General features: G+C 36.6%; 1 protein-coding gene across 8 annotated transcripts in view; it reads left to right on the top strand.

Moving 5' to 3' along the window:
- PCM1 (pericentriolar material 1) overlaps positions 1 to 12,621 on the top strand; it is a 118,442-nt gene extending 105,821 nt beyond the window's left edge. For 7 of the 8 annotated variants that reach the window (XM_063458067.1, XM_063458069.1, XM_063458068.1 and 4 more), the window contains 10 exons: positions 462 to 596; positions 888 to 1,085; positions 2,170 to 2,232; positions 3,419 to 3,548; positions 5,293 to 5,447; positions 5,555 to 5,624; positions 6,800 to 6,990; positions 10,469 to 10,558; positions 11,256 to 11,385; positions 12,381 to 12,621. In XM_063458067.1, the coding sequence (XP_063314137.1) occupies positions 462 to 596; positions 888 to 1,085; positions 2,170 to 2,232; positions 3,419 to 3,548; positions 5,293 to 5,447; positions 5,555 to 5,624; positions 6,800 to 6,990; positions 10,469 to 10,558; positions 11,256 to 11,385; positions 12,381 to 12,406 (1,188 nt within the window). In that variant the 3' untranslated portion in view covers positions 12,407 to 12,621. The remainder of the gene's footprint in view (positions 1 to 461; positions 597 to 887; positions 1,086 to 2,169; positions 2,233 to 3,418; positions 3,549 to 5,292; positions 5,448 to 5,554; positions 5,625 to 6,799; positions 6,991 to 10,468; positions 10,559 to 11,255; positions 11,386 to 12,380) is intronic. The other variant, XM_063458073.1, reaches the window with a different exon arrangement.
- Positions 12,622 to 16,139: the final 3,518 nt, after the last annotated feature.

A 16,139-nucleotide genomic window follows, 5' to 3' on the forward strand; every position in this document is an offset into this window, starting at 1 on the left:
TCCGCCACGTGTTCGTGCATACGAATCGATGGCCACCCAGCGCTCCACTAAAGGGGAAGGTGGTGAATCTCACCACCCAACCCCTTATTTTATATTAATTTGGTCAATATGCCTAACAGCTTGCAATTTTTTTTTGATTTTTTTTTTTGCACATGTTGACTTGTTTTCAAATGCATAATATTAATTCCCCTTTCTGCTGTGGAATTTGCTAACATCAAGGGTAATGACAGGCAAAATTATCTCTTTTCCACCTTCATTTACCTGGTCTTTAATTTTGGAAGCAAAACCTCCTCGTTGGCATTCGAAAACCTTAAAGCTAGTGCAGGTAAGAAGTGCACTAATCTATTTTTAATTATTTTTAATTGTCCAGGTATAATTTTATTTGAAGTAATTTTTATTTATAATTTTTCTTTTGTGGTTTAACTGTTTAATTGCAATTTATTTTTTATTTTTATTTTTAGGAACACATTGATGAAGTTTGCTCACCAAATCTGCTAACATCTATCAGGCGAATGGTTTTGACCTTAACACAACAAAATGATGAGAGCAAAGAATTTGTGAAATTCTTCCACAAGCAGCTTGGCAGCATTCTACAGGTATGCCTTTATTAAACATTTTGACTTCTTAGGCTTGAATATGGATATTAAGAATGAAATTAAAAAGTGTAATATAAAAAAAGAAAACCACAAATTCTTTTTGTAGTGTGTGAATCCAAATCATTTTAGAGGGTCAAATATGACTATGAACTATCTCATTATTGGATTGAGAAATATAAATCGTATAAAGGAAGTGTGGACTGATTGGAAAAAGTTGACATTGTTACTTCTATTTTCTGTCATAAATATTTATTTGAAGCAGAGAATATTATGGGTTTTTGTTTTTTACAGGATTCACTTGCAAAATTCAGCAGTAGAAAACTGAAGGACTGTGGTGAAGATCTTCTGTTGGAGATTTCTGACGTCTTGTTTAATGAGTTGGCATTCTTCAGACTTATGCAGGACCTGGACAGTAACAGCTCTGCACTTCAAGACAGATGCAAGCGGACGTCAGATGCTGTTGGAGTCTTCCAGTCTTTTACCAAAGAGGTTGAAAGCCTACTATACATTGCATATTTCATGTGTATATAAAGTAATTTTTGCAAAGTTTTGTGTAATGTTTTTTGTTTGCCGAGTACATTCTTTAATGATGTGGTGTTGCTGTAAATGCATGAGCAAATCATTGTGAGTACATTAGTGAACATATTATTTTTACTATATATTTTGTTTAAAGGATTTCATAGTATTATTATTTTTTATAAAGCGCCAACAATTTATGCTGCACTGTACAGTGGGTGGACTAACAGACAAGTATTTGTAACCAGACTAGTTGAACACACAGGAACAGGGGTCTGGGAGTGGGCTATATACATTATATGGATGTAACGTAATGTAGCACTCAAAACATGAGAGCCCGGAAATATATTGAAAATATATTCGTACAACCATAAAATACAACAATTTAAATGGGTAGCATCACAGAATACATCCACACATATACTGATAGTGAAAATTGTGATGTAGGTTAAGTTGTTCTTCTTTATATACAATTTGTGTATTAACGACAGGATATTCCGGCTAGAATGGTTCTGTCACTTTCTGGAGTCTCTGCATATTTTTCAAAGACCCCTCTAATGGTGACATTTGTGCTTGGTGTGCGGTGGCCCGGTGTTGCAGTGTACTTGCCTGATGCCGTCCCTTGCACTCACTGTTGTCTTAAATCATCAGCTCCTGGTGCTTTATCAACTATGAGCCCATGTCAGTGCTTCACTCCTGTACATGCACAAGATTATATAACTGTCTACTGAGGATCCCACAAGACTGCATGATCCTCCATAGATATTATCTCAGAATGAGTGAGATCAGGTCTTATCTTATTCCCACAGCTGTTGCTAGTAAAACTTGACAATGGTAGCTCCATCTCTTGTCAAGGTTTGTCAAGCTCTACCTTTCCTTTTATCAACATTTGTCTTATAACTTTTGACTGCATTGGCATTTTAATGAAATTCCAGCACAGTCTTCATGAACGCATCATGAAGATGTTATATTTATAAAATGCTTAATTTTGGGGAAGGAGGGAATTGAGTGATCTGCTTTCAGAAAGCAATAAAAAAACAAAACTTTATTCTTTTAGGCTCAGAAAACAGTTGAAGATGAAGAAAGCTCAGCTCCTGGACATATGGATGATGAAGATAAAGTATGTATATTTAATCTTTATACTGGTGTCAATTAACTTTAAGCTTTCTGGCTGCTATAGAATATCAGTTGTCTAAGCCAGACAACTGTTATCCTTAACATTTCAAGCTACAGTATTCCTTAGTCAGCGTTGAAATGAAAACCTACAGGATCATTTACTAAAGTGAGTTGCTTGTATTTCAAAATGAAGACTAAAGTAGAAAGCATAGATGACATGAGTATTTTTCCAATGTGTCTATTTTGGCATTAAATTTGAAATTCACTTTGTATTTTCAACATTTTTCTATTTAGTGAATGATTCTGTAAGTTTTGAGTACCTGAACATTTTTCTTTAGTGAATTATCTAAATAGTTTTTATCACATTAAATACATCCACCTTTTAAAACATGACAGTGGGAAAACCTTTCTATATGTAGTATTTATATCTTGAACTTGGTGTATTTTGGTTCTTTGATTTGTGAAGACCTAGTTATGATGTACTGTACTATATGTATACTGAGCAAAGGCCGTAGTGTATTTATTTATTTTTTACAAAATTCAGTCTGGTATTCCATTTTAATGTTTTCCTGTGGGTCAATGGAAATTGGACTTATAGTCTGTAGGCCAGCAGGTTAAACATGTTTCAAGTGTTGAGTTCAAAACTGGGTGTCCATGGTAGTTCATTACTACATCATTGTGATCAAACTTTGTTCTACTGCTATATTATAAAGCATTCTACTTTCTCAAACGACACACATTTAATATCTTAAAATACTGATTTCTATCTCTTCTGGTTTGTTAAAATGTTTCTCTCTCTATTAGATCTTATAAGGAAATAAGGTTTTAAATGTCCTTTTTTTTGTAAATTCTTTGTCATTTTTCAGATTTTTGAGTGGTATATTGGGATACAGAATGTAAACGGGAGGGGGGTAACCGTATGCAAATATCCTGGTTTTTCACAGCTTTTCTGTACGGTATTAAGGTTTCAAAATGCATTTTTGGTGCATTTTTGTTTGTATATTTCGCATATACCGTGTCTTTACTAATAAACGAGCCATGGGCTGCTGAGCTCGGTGGTCTGTCTTGTCCAGTCTCGTTGAAAGGTAGTTTTTGTGTCCGTACATCTTGGCTTTGGCATCGGGGGGAAGGGGGTTTAAATGTCGTTTTTTTTCCCCCCCCCCCTGTATAATTTATTTATTTATTTTCAGGATAAAGATGAATCGGAGACCTTACAAAAAGCACAAAAAAGTGAAAATGTGGAGGCTACTCTTGTCCACAGTGGGAGATCAGATGTTTCTGAGGAAGAAGATGGGAATGAAAATCTTCCAGTTTCCATAAGTATGTTTTTCATTTTTACAAAAAGTACCAACAGTTGAAAGTAAGCATTGCATGGGTGTTTGTGTTTTAATTTTGTATTTATGTATTTTGTAGACCTCTTTAAAATGCAACTGCAGTTTCAACCTTTATAAACGTTTTTCCACTCTTATTGAAACCTCTGTCCTTCATGCTGACAGGAGGCTGTTTATCCATGTGGTACTTTAAAAGCTTTATTTTAGTAATTCTCAAAACCCCATGTACCTAATTTACACATTTCAAACGATTCTGGCTAATGTCCCAACATAAATTTCAAACTACATTGGCCGCATATGGAATGTAAAAAGAAAAATCCTTAAACATAGAATGTGACAGCAGATAAGAATTAGTCCCTGGCCTTATCTCATGAAGAGTCTTGCCTATTATATAGGATGAGTGATACTGGTATGCAGTCAGGTTTACAATTTTGTGAATCGTGTTGTGTGCAGAAATCTGCCAAGTTCATCTTTCTCTTTGAAGGAGGGAGAGGGAGATTATGCCTTGTGCATGTGACATCTCTACATACAAGATGGATGGATTTGACTGAACAATAGTGGGGAAAAAAAAAATATCCTACTCTTGTCTCTCCCCACTTACTTACCTATACACTCTTATCATATAGTCACACACAGTGACATACAATCACACAAAAAAAAATATTTGTAACTGATGTCGATTATTGCCAAATAATCCTCCCAACCGATAATCGGTCCATCCATACTTTGTTGTTAGCATTTGTGCATTCCCCCATGGTCAAATCACCTTGCGGTAAAAAACATTTTGATAGCTTTTTTTTTTTTTTTTTTTTACACTTTAAAAAAAATATGTGTGTGTGTATATATATATATATATATATATATATATAGATATAGATATAGATATAGATATAGATATAGAGAGAGATATAGAGATAGATATAGAGAGAGATATAGAGATATAGATATAGAGAGAGAGAGAGATAGATATAGATATATATAGAGAGAGAGATAGATATAGATATATATAGATAGAGAGAGATAGATATAGATAGAGAGAGATAGATATAGATAGAGAGAGATAGATATAGATAGAGAGAGATAGATATAGATAGAGAGAGATAGATATAGATAGAGAGAGATAGATATAGATAGAGAGAGATAGATATAGATAGATATATATCTCTAGTTTGAATTTCAATTCACTACAATATGGTATTTCATGACTAAACAGGCTTTCCAAATTGTACAATTTAGGCAAAATAATTCTCCAACGCCAATATAGTCATGGCTTAGTTATTTTTGCTTATATGGCAATTTGGTTTCCAGTCCACTTTGCCAGGGAAAGCTGACCTAACCTGTGATAAAGTGCGGTAATAGGCACAAAACAAATTTTCCCCTTTTGCATTCTATATGTAGATTTGTTACTGCATCTAAAGAAAGGCCTTAATAAAATTATTGGAGGCACGCAATTTTGTATAGATACAGATACTCAAATCCCCATTGTATCCTTTAGATTGTAAGCTCACGGGCTATCTTGCTTAAGCACTTTGTGTAAGCTTACAGGCAGGGTCCTCTCTACCTTTTGTATTTGTCTGTGTATATTGTACGTCCTCCACTAATTGTACAGCGCTGCGGAATCTGTTGGCGCTTTATAAATACCAGTAATAAATAAAAAATACTCAGAGCCTGCATTTAAGTTATATTGAAAGCTGGCATGTTACATTTACTATGTACTTTGTTTGGTGGTCCAGGTTTATCCAAAGCTGAAACTCAAGCTTTAACAAATTATGGTAGCGGTGAAGATGAAAATGAAGAAGAGAATGATTACTTTCAGGCCATACCTGTTGATGTCCAGACTTCTCTGGAAGCTAGCAATGAAGCTACTGCGGAAAATGAAAAAGAACAGGTATTTTACATAAATTGTAGTATCATTTTTTTTTTTTTTTTTAATTTAATAATTGCGCTGGTAAGCTTTGCTTCTAACTATATTTCTCACATTCCTTTGCTTTTTAGGTGTTTAAAGGCACAGTTGAAAAAGTAGCAGAGTGTGAAAACAATGGATTGTTGGGCAAAAATGATAAAGGTAGAAGCATTTTAAAACTATTTTATTATAAAGAGACTATAAAGTAGTAAAACATAAAGGGTATAGAAACCTCCCATTTGTATTCTAACTTAAAGGAAATTTCTAGATTACTAAATGCATATTTTTATTGCCTGTGAATAAGGCATTAATGTATACTTTTACTACATTGGTGTTGCAAGTCTGCAGCAGCCTCATCCTAGTAGCACATGGCTTGCCCAACATTGCCAACACATTGGCACAACATTGCCAGTGAGGGAGCCTGATGAATAAGGAATCATTTTGTTCAGTTGTTGCACAGACATTTTATGAAGCTTCCTCATGCGCTAGGATATGAAGTCATTCCAGAATTACTACAGAGCAATCAAGAATGGGAACATGTATTGCATGTTACATTCATCTATCCATCTACACACATACATTCTTAGTACTCCACCTGTTACCCTTCCCAAACTCGTTTCTCTTTGTACCCTCCTGTTTATACATAAACCACATAAATATTGTTTTTCTGAGCAGATCAGTGTGTGAACAGTCACATGCTTATTTACAAAACTGGGAATTTCAATTTTTAGGCAAAATAGATGAGCTGTAAAAAAATTTTGGAGTGCCATGTTATCCTGAAATTTTAATTCCTGGCAATTGTTGGATTAGTGATTCACTGAATGCTTCCCATAGCGATGCATGTACTGAACACATCTCTGAGGATCGATTGGCACAACGCTGCCTTTTGCCCCTTTTGCTATGCACAATAGCTTCCAATTGATTTCCTATGGGAAAGCATTGGATTGGCTGAGATCATAAAAGATTGATATTTTGGTATTTGCATTAATAACACCAGAGTGTTCCTTTAAAGGAATAATCTGAAGTCTAAGACATTCCCAATGCGCTGCCTTCTGACAGTTGGCCCTCCATGCTAAAACCTTGCACTCTGTAAAGTTGTCCAGGGAAGGGCCTGGCACAGAATTATTTCCATGGCTGGTTTTAGCCCTGACCCTGGTAGAATAATACCATTGCAAGAAAATGAAAATCTCTTTATTGGCGGCATTTGAAGCAGTGTGATGCTCATACAAAGTCCTAGGAAAAGAACATGTGAAGTACAAATGTAAATTCCTTTGATAAACTTGCCAGCAGCAAGCATTTTATGTACCAAAAAAATATATCTTCTTGTTTTATTACAGGAGAAAGGGATGTGTCACATGAAGATCCTGTAGACGATGCTACTGCAATTACTCCTCCACTTCTGCTTAATAGTGACGATGCAAACACATCCACAGAAATATCAATTCATACAAAGTTGCCTCTTGCTTCATCTGATAGCTCTGGTGCTGGAAGCCCTGCCACTGATTCCCCTGTACTAGTTAATGAATATGTAAGTTTTTTGATTGAGTGTTTTTCATCCTCTCTTCTTTACTCCTAAAACTAAACCATGTTTGTGATCCTTTTTTTTTTTTTTATAAATAAAAATAATCTGTTCTTACTAACTTATTTTCTGTCACCAAATCTCCTCTGCTGTCTTTGAACTAGTATTACAGGCCAGTATACCCCACTGAACTTTGACATTGTTTACTTAAATACGTGCAATGGTAAAGTTCCTAGAGCTTGTTAGATCCGGGTATGGCAGCTGGTACTCTCTAAACCAGTGTCTCTTTTCTCTGGTTGTAACTAGGTTTAGGTCAGGGAAGCAGCACCTTCTGGGTGTCTTCAAATTCGTATTGTAATGAGTCAATATGGAAAATATGAAGCCAAAAACAGAATACATTCTATAAGTGGTGAGGTAAAATAAGAGAAATGCCACTTACAATTTTCTGGAGCTTATGTTCAACTCCAGATATATGCATCTGGGTGGTTTAATCCCGCCTGTGGATATGTTGCTTAGCTTGGTTCCTTGTAGATGTTAGGTCAGGGTCAAGGGCCAGTTGAGGTGTCCAGTGTTCACAGGTATTTCCCTCTAAAGTGCAGTGTGACAGATATTCACCAATTACATAAAGAATACAAATTGGGCTCTCAGTTTTGTTGGTGTAAGAAGAAAATAAAAGTAGGTATACTCACATAAGGAGAAATAAAATAAAATCTGCAAGGTCCAGATGATGTAAACTAGTTTTATTTAAAAGAAGATAAAATCAATTACATAAAAACACTAATTTCACCTAAAGGGGCTTTTTTTAAAGTGTTACAGTACATGAGGACCTGTCCTGTTTAAATAGCCTACACAATTAAGAATGAGAGGGTCAGGTGGTGTCACAGGTCCTGTTTAAATAGCCTACACACCACCTACAGAAGATACTGCACTATATTCTGTTTTCTTTCTTCATATTTTCCATATTGACTCACCACCATACTAATTTGAGGACACCCAGAAGGCACTGCTTCCCTGAATCCTTTCCTGACCTATACATTGTTTGCTTAAAGCTTAACATCTACCTAGAACTTTTTCATGAAATGTCCAGTTTAAAAAAACTAAATTTTAAAAATTACTTTATAATACCAAAAAATAAGTCCTGCATTCAAACTCCCACTACTCTTGGGCAGCAGCAACGACCATAGTACACATCGGCCCCAATACATACAGTAAAAACCAAAGAAGAAAAAGTTACCTGCGCTCTCTCAAATCCCTATGTAAATTTAAACAGAGGTTATTTAGTTACTCCAACGGCCATTAGAGAATGCCCACCTGCCACGTCAAGGCAAACCTCTTAGGTGGGTCCTACACTAACCATTCGACTTGCTTCCTTGAGCTTCTGACAAAGATATCTGAGACAAAGAGGGGTATTTTTAATCTTTGTATCTTTTGATATCTTTGCCAGAAGCACAAGGAAGCAATGTGAATGGTTAGTGTAGGACCCACCCAAAAGGTTTGTCTTGATATGGTAAGTGGGCATTTCCTCTAATGTCCATTGGAGTAACTAACCTTTTGTTAAATATACATAGGGATTTGGGAAAGATCGCAGGTAAGGAGCTGAGATGGAGGTACACAATTGCAGGTTAAAGAGCTGTGGATTTCTGCATTTAGTTATTTTCACACCTCACAATTACATTTTTATTTAAATATAAAAAATATTATTTCTGAGAAGTTACCGTTACGGTCTTCTTAACTCAAAAGCATTTTTGCGTCTAGCAGCCAAATGTAGCTTGATGCAAATATTTCATGTATATGGTACATTATGTAATTTGCAAGTCCCCTTCGGTTTGAGATGTTACAACACTTTTTATTTGGATGAAAGAGTTATGTTCATAACTAGTATGTATTATTGAACAACAATTATTGAAGTATTTATTATTGAACAACAACCATGTTCTCAATGAACCAAAAAAACTTATTAATATCAAAGCTGAATATTATTGGAAGTATTTTTTAGTTTGTTTTTAGTTATAGCTATTTTAGGGATATCTGTGTGTGCAGGTGACTATTACTGTGCATAATTATTAGGCAACTTAACAAAAAACAAATATATACCCATTTCAATTATTTATTTTTACCAGTGAAACCAATATAACATCTCAACATTCACAAATATACATTTCTGACATTCAAAAACAAAACAAAAACAAATCAGTGACCAATATAGCCACCTTTCTTTGCAAGGACACTCGAAAGCCTGCCATCCATGGATTCTGTCAGTGTTTTGATCTGTTCACCATCAACATTGCGTGCAGAAGCAACCACAGCCTCCCAGACACTGTTCAGAGAGGTGTACTGTTTTCCCTCCTTGTAAATCTCACATTTGATGATGGACCACAGGTTCTCAATGGGGTTCAGATCAGGTGAACAAGGATGCCATGTCATTAGATTTTCTTCTTTTATACCCTTTCTTGACAGCCACGCTGTGGAGTACTTGGACGCATGTGATGGAGCATTGTCCTGCATGAAAATCATGTTTTTCTTGAAGGATGCAGACTTCTTCCTGTACCACTGCTTGAAGAAGGTGTCTTCCAGAAACTGGCAGTAGGACTGGGAGTTGAGCTTGACTCCATCCTCAACCCGAAAAGGCCCCACAAGCTCATCTTTGATACCAGCCCAAACCAGTACTCCACCTCCACCTTGCTGGCGTCTGAGTCAGACTGGTGCTCTCTGCCCTTTACCAATCCAGCCACGGGCCCATCCATCTGGCCCATCAAGACTCACTCTCATTTCATCAGTCCATAAAACCTTAGAAAAATCAGTCTTGAGATATTTCTTGGCCCAGTCTTGACGTTTCAGCTTGTGTGTCTTGTTCAGTGGTGGTCGTCTTTCAGCCTTTCTTACCTTGGCCATGTCTCTGAGTATTGCACACCTTGTGCTTTTGGGCACTCCAGTGATGTTGCAGTGATGTCTGAAATATGGCCAAACTGGTGGCAAGTGGCATCTTGGCAGCTGCACGCTTGACTTTTCTCAGTTCATGGGCAGTTATTTTGCACCTTGGTGTTTCTACACGCTTCTTGCGACCCTGTTGACTATTTTGAAGGAAACGCTTGATTGTTCGATGATCACGCTTAAGAAGCTTTGCCATTTTAAGAGTGCTGCATCCCTCTGCAAGATATCTCACTATTTTTGACTTTTCTGAGCCTGTCAAGTCCTTCTTTTGACCCATTTTGCCAAAGGAAAGGAAGTTGCCTAATAATTATGCACACCTGATATAGGGTGTTGATGTCATTAGACCACACCCCTTCTCATTACAGAGATGCACATCACCTAATATGCTTAATTGGTAGTAGGCTTTCGAGCCTATACAGCTTGGAGTAAGACAACATGCATAAAGAGGATGATGTGGTCAAAATACGCATTTGCCTAATAATTCTGCACTCCCTGTATTCTTAAATGATCTTGCGCCTCATCCATGATGGTTTATTTTATTTATTTAATTTCACAGGAAAGTGGCTCTGGAAACCATAGTCAGAAATCCGATGAAGAGGACTTTGTTAAAGTTGATGATTTGCCACTGAAACTTTCCATACCCAAGGTATGTATTGCACTGCAACACACTAAAATAAGCATTCACAAAAATATATGGAGGTCCAGCAAAAATGTAGTTTGTGGTGCACTATAAATTACTACAAAAGAGAATAGGAACCACACTCCGTTCCACTTAATCAGTGTGCACTTAAGCAGGACTAGCAAATCCAGAATATGTATAACCGAGAACAGGAAAAATCTCCAGACACTCACAGAATTCAAGTCACAGGGAGGTTTATTGAATCAACAAAGAAACTTTTGACCTGCTAAGAGGTCTTTATCTTTATCTTGATAAAGACCTCTTAGCAGGTCGAAACGTTGCTTTGTTGATCCAATAAACATGCCTGTTACTTGAATTCCGTGAGTTATAAAATGTAGAAAGTAATCCAGGCACTCCAACGAATTCCAAAATATAGGCAATTTTATTAGAATTCCGTGAGTGTCTGGAGATTTTTCCTGTTCTCTGCTGCTATAAATTACTACATACCATCCTAGTATACTTAAAGTTGAACTGCCACTTCCAACAGTGGCGCTTTTTTGTCAGTCAGTTATAAGCTCTGTCTTTTGTACCGGACAGTCTGCATAGAGAAAGCATAAAGAGAAATGAAACCACTACTCTTTATTTGCCCTGTTCTAAAACAGAACACATTTATGTATGACTACAGCCAAGCTTTAACTAAACTATTTATTTTTTTCTTCTGAAGTCTGATCTAATGAAAGAAATAGAGAAAGAAGAGCAGAAAAACAATTTGTGCAATGAGATCCTGAATTTGCATGGACAAGCAAATGGCACTGTCGAGCTAGCGGGAGATGCTCTGACATTGAAAGATCCTGGTAATTTTCTTAGACGCAGATTTACAAAATACTTCATAATAAAGAACCTCACACAGTGAAGTAATTGTACACTTTGAAAAAGTGTCACGCTCACAATTCATTAGATGTTTTATAGTTGATGTGCATATATTTATCACCCTGTCCCTCTTTATTGTGTTGTTGTAACATTAAAAGATAAAACAATTTTATGAGCAACCTAATTTAATGGGACATTGTATTCATATCCTGTTGTCTGTTTCATGTGCCATTGCTAGTGTCTAGACTCAGGGATAGGCAACCTTCGGCACTCCAGATGTTGTGGACTATATCCCCCATAATACTGGCTAAGCATCACGGGAGGTGTAGTCCAAAACATCTGCAGTACCGAAGGTTGCCTATGCCTAGTCTAGAGTCTGTGTAAAAGATTGTACCAGTTCATAGTAATTTGTTTTCCTTTCATTTCAATGCCAGACTCAAGTTAGTTTATTTTAAAATTGCTTTGTAACTATGAAGATACCAGACTTCCTTTGAATGTAGAACACTTGACAGCTCAACCAACCTAATGTGGAGTAGTTGTAGGGTTGCCATATCTAAACGTACTTTCACATTAATGTGGGTTACATGAATTTGGTGGATGATTGTCACATTTGATTTCTATAAATAAAAAGATGATTTTAATAGTGTTAAATGAAAACTCCAAGCACCATAGCCACTACAGCACCCTGTAGTGGCTTTTGGTACCAAGAGGGACATTTTTAAAAAAAACTTTTTACTTTTAACCCGAGGTTTGCCAGATGTCTCTTCCACTACTTCAGACTGAAAGCTGGAGACTACTACTTGTAAGTAGTGGAGGCAGCATCCGGCAGATCATAGGTACACACACGTTGTTATAAATATTAGAATGCCTGTGCATGTGTGCCTTACTAATAGAAATTATTTCATGGTCACGTGAGGAACAAAAGCTGGTTGTTAAATTGATTTAAAGTAGTCTAACATGTTTTCCCCTTCATTTTCAGCTACCTTTGGCTCCCATTCTGCATGAAAACTGTGGCAGAGCACATGATCTCCTTCTGCAGAGCTGAAACATTAACATACGGCACCTTCTAAGTTTCAAGTTGTTTAAAATGTTTTTATTCTGGAAACTGCTGTAAAGGTTTTGTTAAAAATAAAATCTCCCAATGGCAGTTATGTTGAATCTAATAAAACCTGTATTGTTTAAAAAAGACAAAAACACAAACTCCATGCTCTGTCCTTTTCCTCACGGTCTTATTTTTTTTTTTCTTTTTTGTAATTTCTGAATTGTTAGAATGAAATTCTAAATAAAGTTTTGGCTTGTTGCTTTTTTTTTTTTTTATTGAATGTAACTGCTTTGAAATTTTGTGACACCTCTTTATATTCAACATAGGAAACTTAAATAAAAAAATGCTGCTGTTTTTACCAAGGATACTCTTATCAAAATAAGTGATGTAAATCTGGTAATGCTGACACTGCACATAAATAAGCAGATGTGCATACAGCTGTGATTTCTACTCATGTTGTGGTAAATGAAGACTGTAATCACTTTTATCCTGGAAGAGTTCCTATGAGGGGTAGGGTTTGTGATATCTGAAAAGTAATACATTATGTTTTATTGTATCTTTTAAAGGTAATTGAAAAAGGATATTGTATGCAACAAAGTATCATATTGGAAATGAATAGGGTAACTGAACACCCAAGTACCTGATTTTATATTGGACCACCCAGGACTCTACAATTGATTGGATTTTGTAATCTATTTGTGCAATTTCTCTATGCAATATTAAGTGTTACCTCTGAATACTATTTCGGGAGGTTATTCACTTAGAGCTGCCACTTGTTTTTATGAATTTAAGACGTAACCAATGCAAAACTTAGTTTGGAAGTTATTTCCACAAGTGAAATGGACCACTTGAAAATGTAAAGAGAAGTCAAGGAACAAAGTCTCACGTGCCTGATTTGCAGAAATAATAGGGGGCTATTACGTTAACATGTTCTTTACCCAGAAAACACATGTAAGGAGAGCACTGCTGTTAAAGGAACACTATAAATACCAGGAACACAAACTTATTCCTGACCCTATAGTGTTAAAAACAGGATAGCTCCTCTTGCCCCCCCTAAATATAGTCAAATCTAACCATTTATTTCAGTCTGCTGCTGCTAGCTCTGCCTCCTTGGCTGGCATCAGAAGTGGTGATCTCGGCCAAGCATTGGATTGGATGACACTGTCAAGGAGAAAGATCAGGGGCAGAGCCAGCACAAGCCTAACACCCCTGGACAATCAGCATCTCCTCATAGAGATGCATTGAATCAATCCATCTCTATGAAGAGCATGTTAGTGTCTCCCTGCAGGAAGCGTTCCTAGTAGCAATCCATAGGCTGTAATTTACCTCTTCAGAAAAAAGGCAGTGTTTAGTGTTTTACCTCAAAAAGCCTGAAGGGTCTGATTACACTCACCAGAACAAACAAACAAGTTGTAGTTCTGCTGACTATAGTGTCAATTTAAGTGATACTTACACAGTGCCTGTTTACAGGTAAAACAAAGTAAATGTAAAGTTTGGATATTAACTAGCATCATTGAAGAAGTGATTATAGTTATAAAGGGACACCCCATTGCCCAATTAAAACTATTTAATACATCTAAACCCAGTGAAAACATGCATGCATTTAATTGTGCGTTTTTCCCCATTGGGGTATATGTAACACGGCTTGCAAAAAGCTGCAGTACTCTTGTCTGCAGCCTTTGCAATCCCTCTCCCAACACTGCCCAGACTTCCTGTGGCTGTCCAGTCACAAACTTCCCAGAATTACATGCAAGGCAGGTGCTCTTGGCAATTGCTGTCTTTTGAGTTTATATCCACTGAGCTAACAAAGTAGGAAGTAACATGACTGGTTGTCTGATGGGGCAGGTGTAACAAAGTTAATTTGTATAAGTACCATTGAATCTGCACTTTTTTTTGTTAAAGTTAAAAATGAGGACATACTCTACACACAAAGCACTTCAGCAAGCTAAAGTGTGCGTTGTTTTGAGTGTCCAAATGGAATTTGAATATTTATTGAAACAGGGCTGCCAAAAGTCCACGGTAAGCTGTACATTGTGTGGATTCTGGTCATTTTAATCCTACCCTTAATCTGGTTGCTCGGGGTTTTAAAGGAACACTTCATGTCACATAACTGCTATAGATCGTTGTAATGGTTATGCTAACCTGATGCCACCACCTCCACTCCATTGTCGTTAGTAAAACAGTTTTTAATAACGCTCTTTCTGCCTATGGTCTGCTGAATGCTGCTACCTGCCTCTACTACTTCCAATAGAGATCTGGAAGCTCCTAAGTAGTAGCTTCAGACTTTGTTTAACCCCGTAAGGACACATGTCATGATTCCCTTTTATTCCAGAAGTTTGTTCCTTAAGGCGTTAAATTAAAGTAGTGGAAGCACATCTGGCAGCCCTCAGGTAAAAGTGTTTTTAAAACTGGCACTCGACACCAAAACCACTACAGTGTGCTGTAGTGGCTATGGTGCTTCAAGTTTTACTTTGTCACATTTGATTTATATAAATAAAAATATGATTTAAATAGTGTTAATCATTCTACCAAACATGTTACCCTGGATTTAATGCAGGAAAGTTATTTTAGATATGTCAACCCTATAACTATTCCAGCACAAAAAAAAAACTGCGTTTGAGAAGTATGTATGCTGTATGACTTGACCTCTAAAAGAGGTCAACTGTGTTTTAGTTGGCAAATATATTAAACAGATTGCATATTAGATTATATGTAAAATAATCAAGCAGAACAAAAAGGCCCCAAAATTAGAAATCTTAGTTTACACAAAAGGATATCTTTACAATTTTAAAACAAAGAAATTAGAACATAATTGGTAACCTTGCAACTGCAAATTAAAGAACTTTCCTATTAAAATGTAATAGATTCAAATGGTTTTGTTGGGCTTTATACTCTAACATGTCTGCTCTTCATTACCAATTGTATATTCATTCAGTATGCCACATGTTCTTGACATGCATGTAAAAATGTGCCCTAGCTGGGTTGCCAGAAAGTGTACAAAATTACACTACGGTTAAAACTCTTGCATTAAAGAAACACTCCGGGCACCAAAATCAGATGAGTGATATGAACTTGCCTTTATGCATTAGTGTTCCTTTAAATAAGAACTGCACCACATAAGGCCTGCAAAAAAATGTAGAGGGCACAGAGGAGGAAGAGCCCAGCAGGCACCACCAGGTGCAGACTCAGGTAGAGGTCAGTGAGCTCCAGTCAATCAGAGCGTTGCTGTGGATTACCACAGCAACGCTCGGATACTTCCAGTTCCAGGGCTTGCAACACCTCTACCACATGCTCTGCAGCTCTGCAGACTGGAGACTTACCGGACCACTAGGGAATGGATTACGGCATATTCATTTTTATATATTTATGGGGAGACTGGGGCTGGTCACATTGTTACTGCACCTTCCACACAGTCACCAACATACAGTTACTCGCTACCTACTGTCAAGTTGTGCAAGTCTGTTTTAAATAATACTCTAACACTTAACAATCAACCTTTAAATTAGCTACCGACTTGAATTAAGCAAGTTTTACAGATAACAGAAAATTTATAAAATTACTAATTGTCATTTTCCTTTTTTTCCTGGACAAAATCCAGGTCTGCATCACTAATGGGTTAAGTTCCTCCCTCTCAGCTGATAGGACAAATATAAACTTTAAATTAACATGTATAAAAGGACCCTCCTCCCCAATACC

This window comes from Pelobates fuscus, chromosome 6 (genome assembly GCF_036172605.1).
Source record: "Pelobates fuscus isolate aPelFus1 chromosome 6, aPelFus1.pri, whole genome shotgun sequence".
Lineage (NCBI taxonomy): Eukaryota > Metazoa > Chordata > Amphibia > Anura > Pelobatidae > Pelobates > Pelobates fuscus.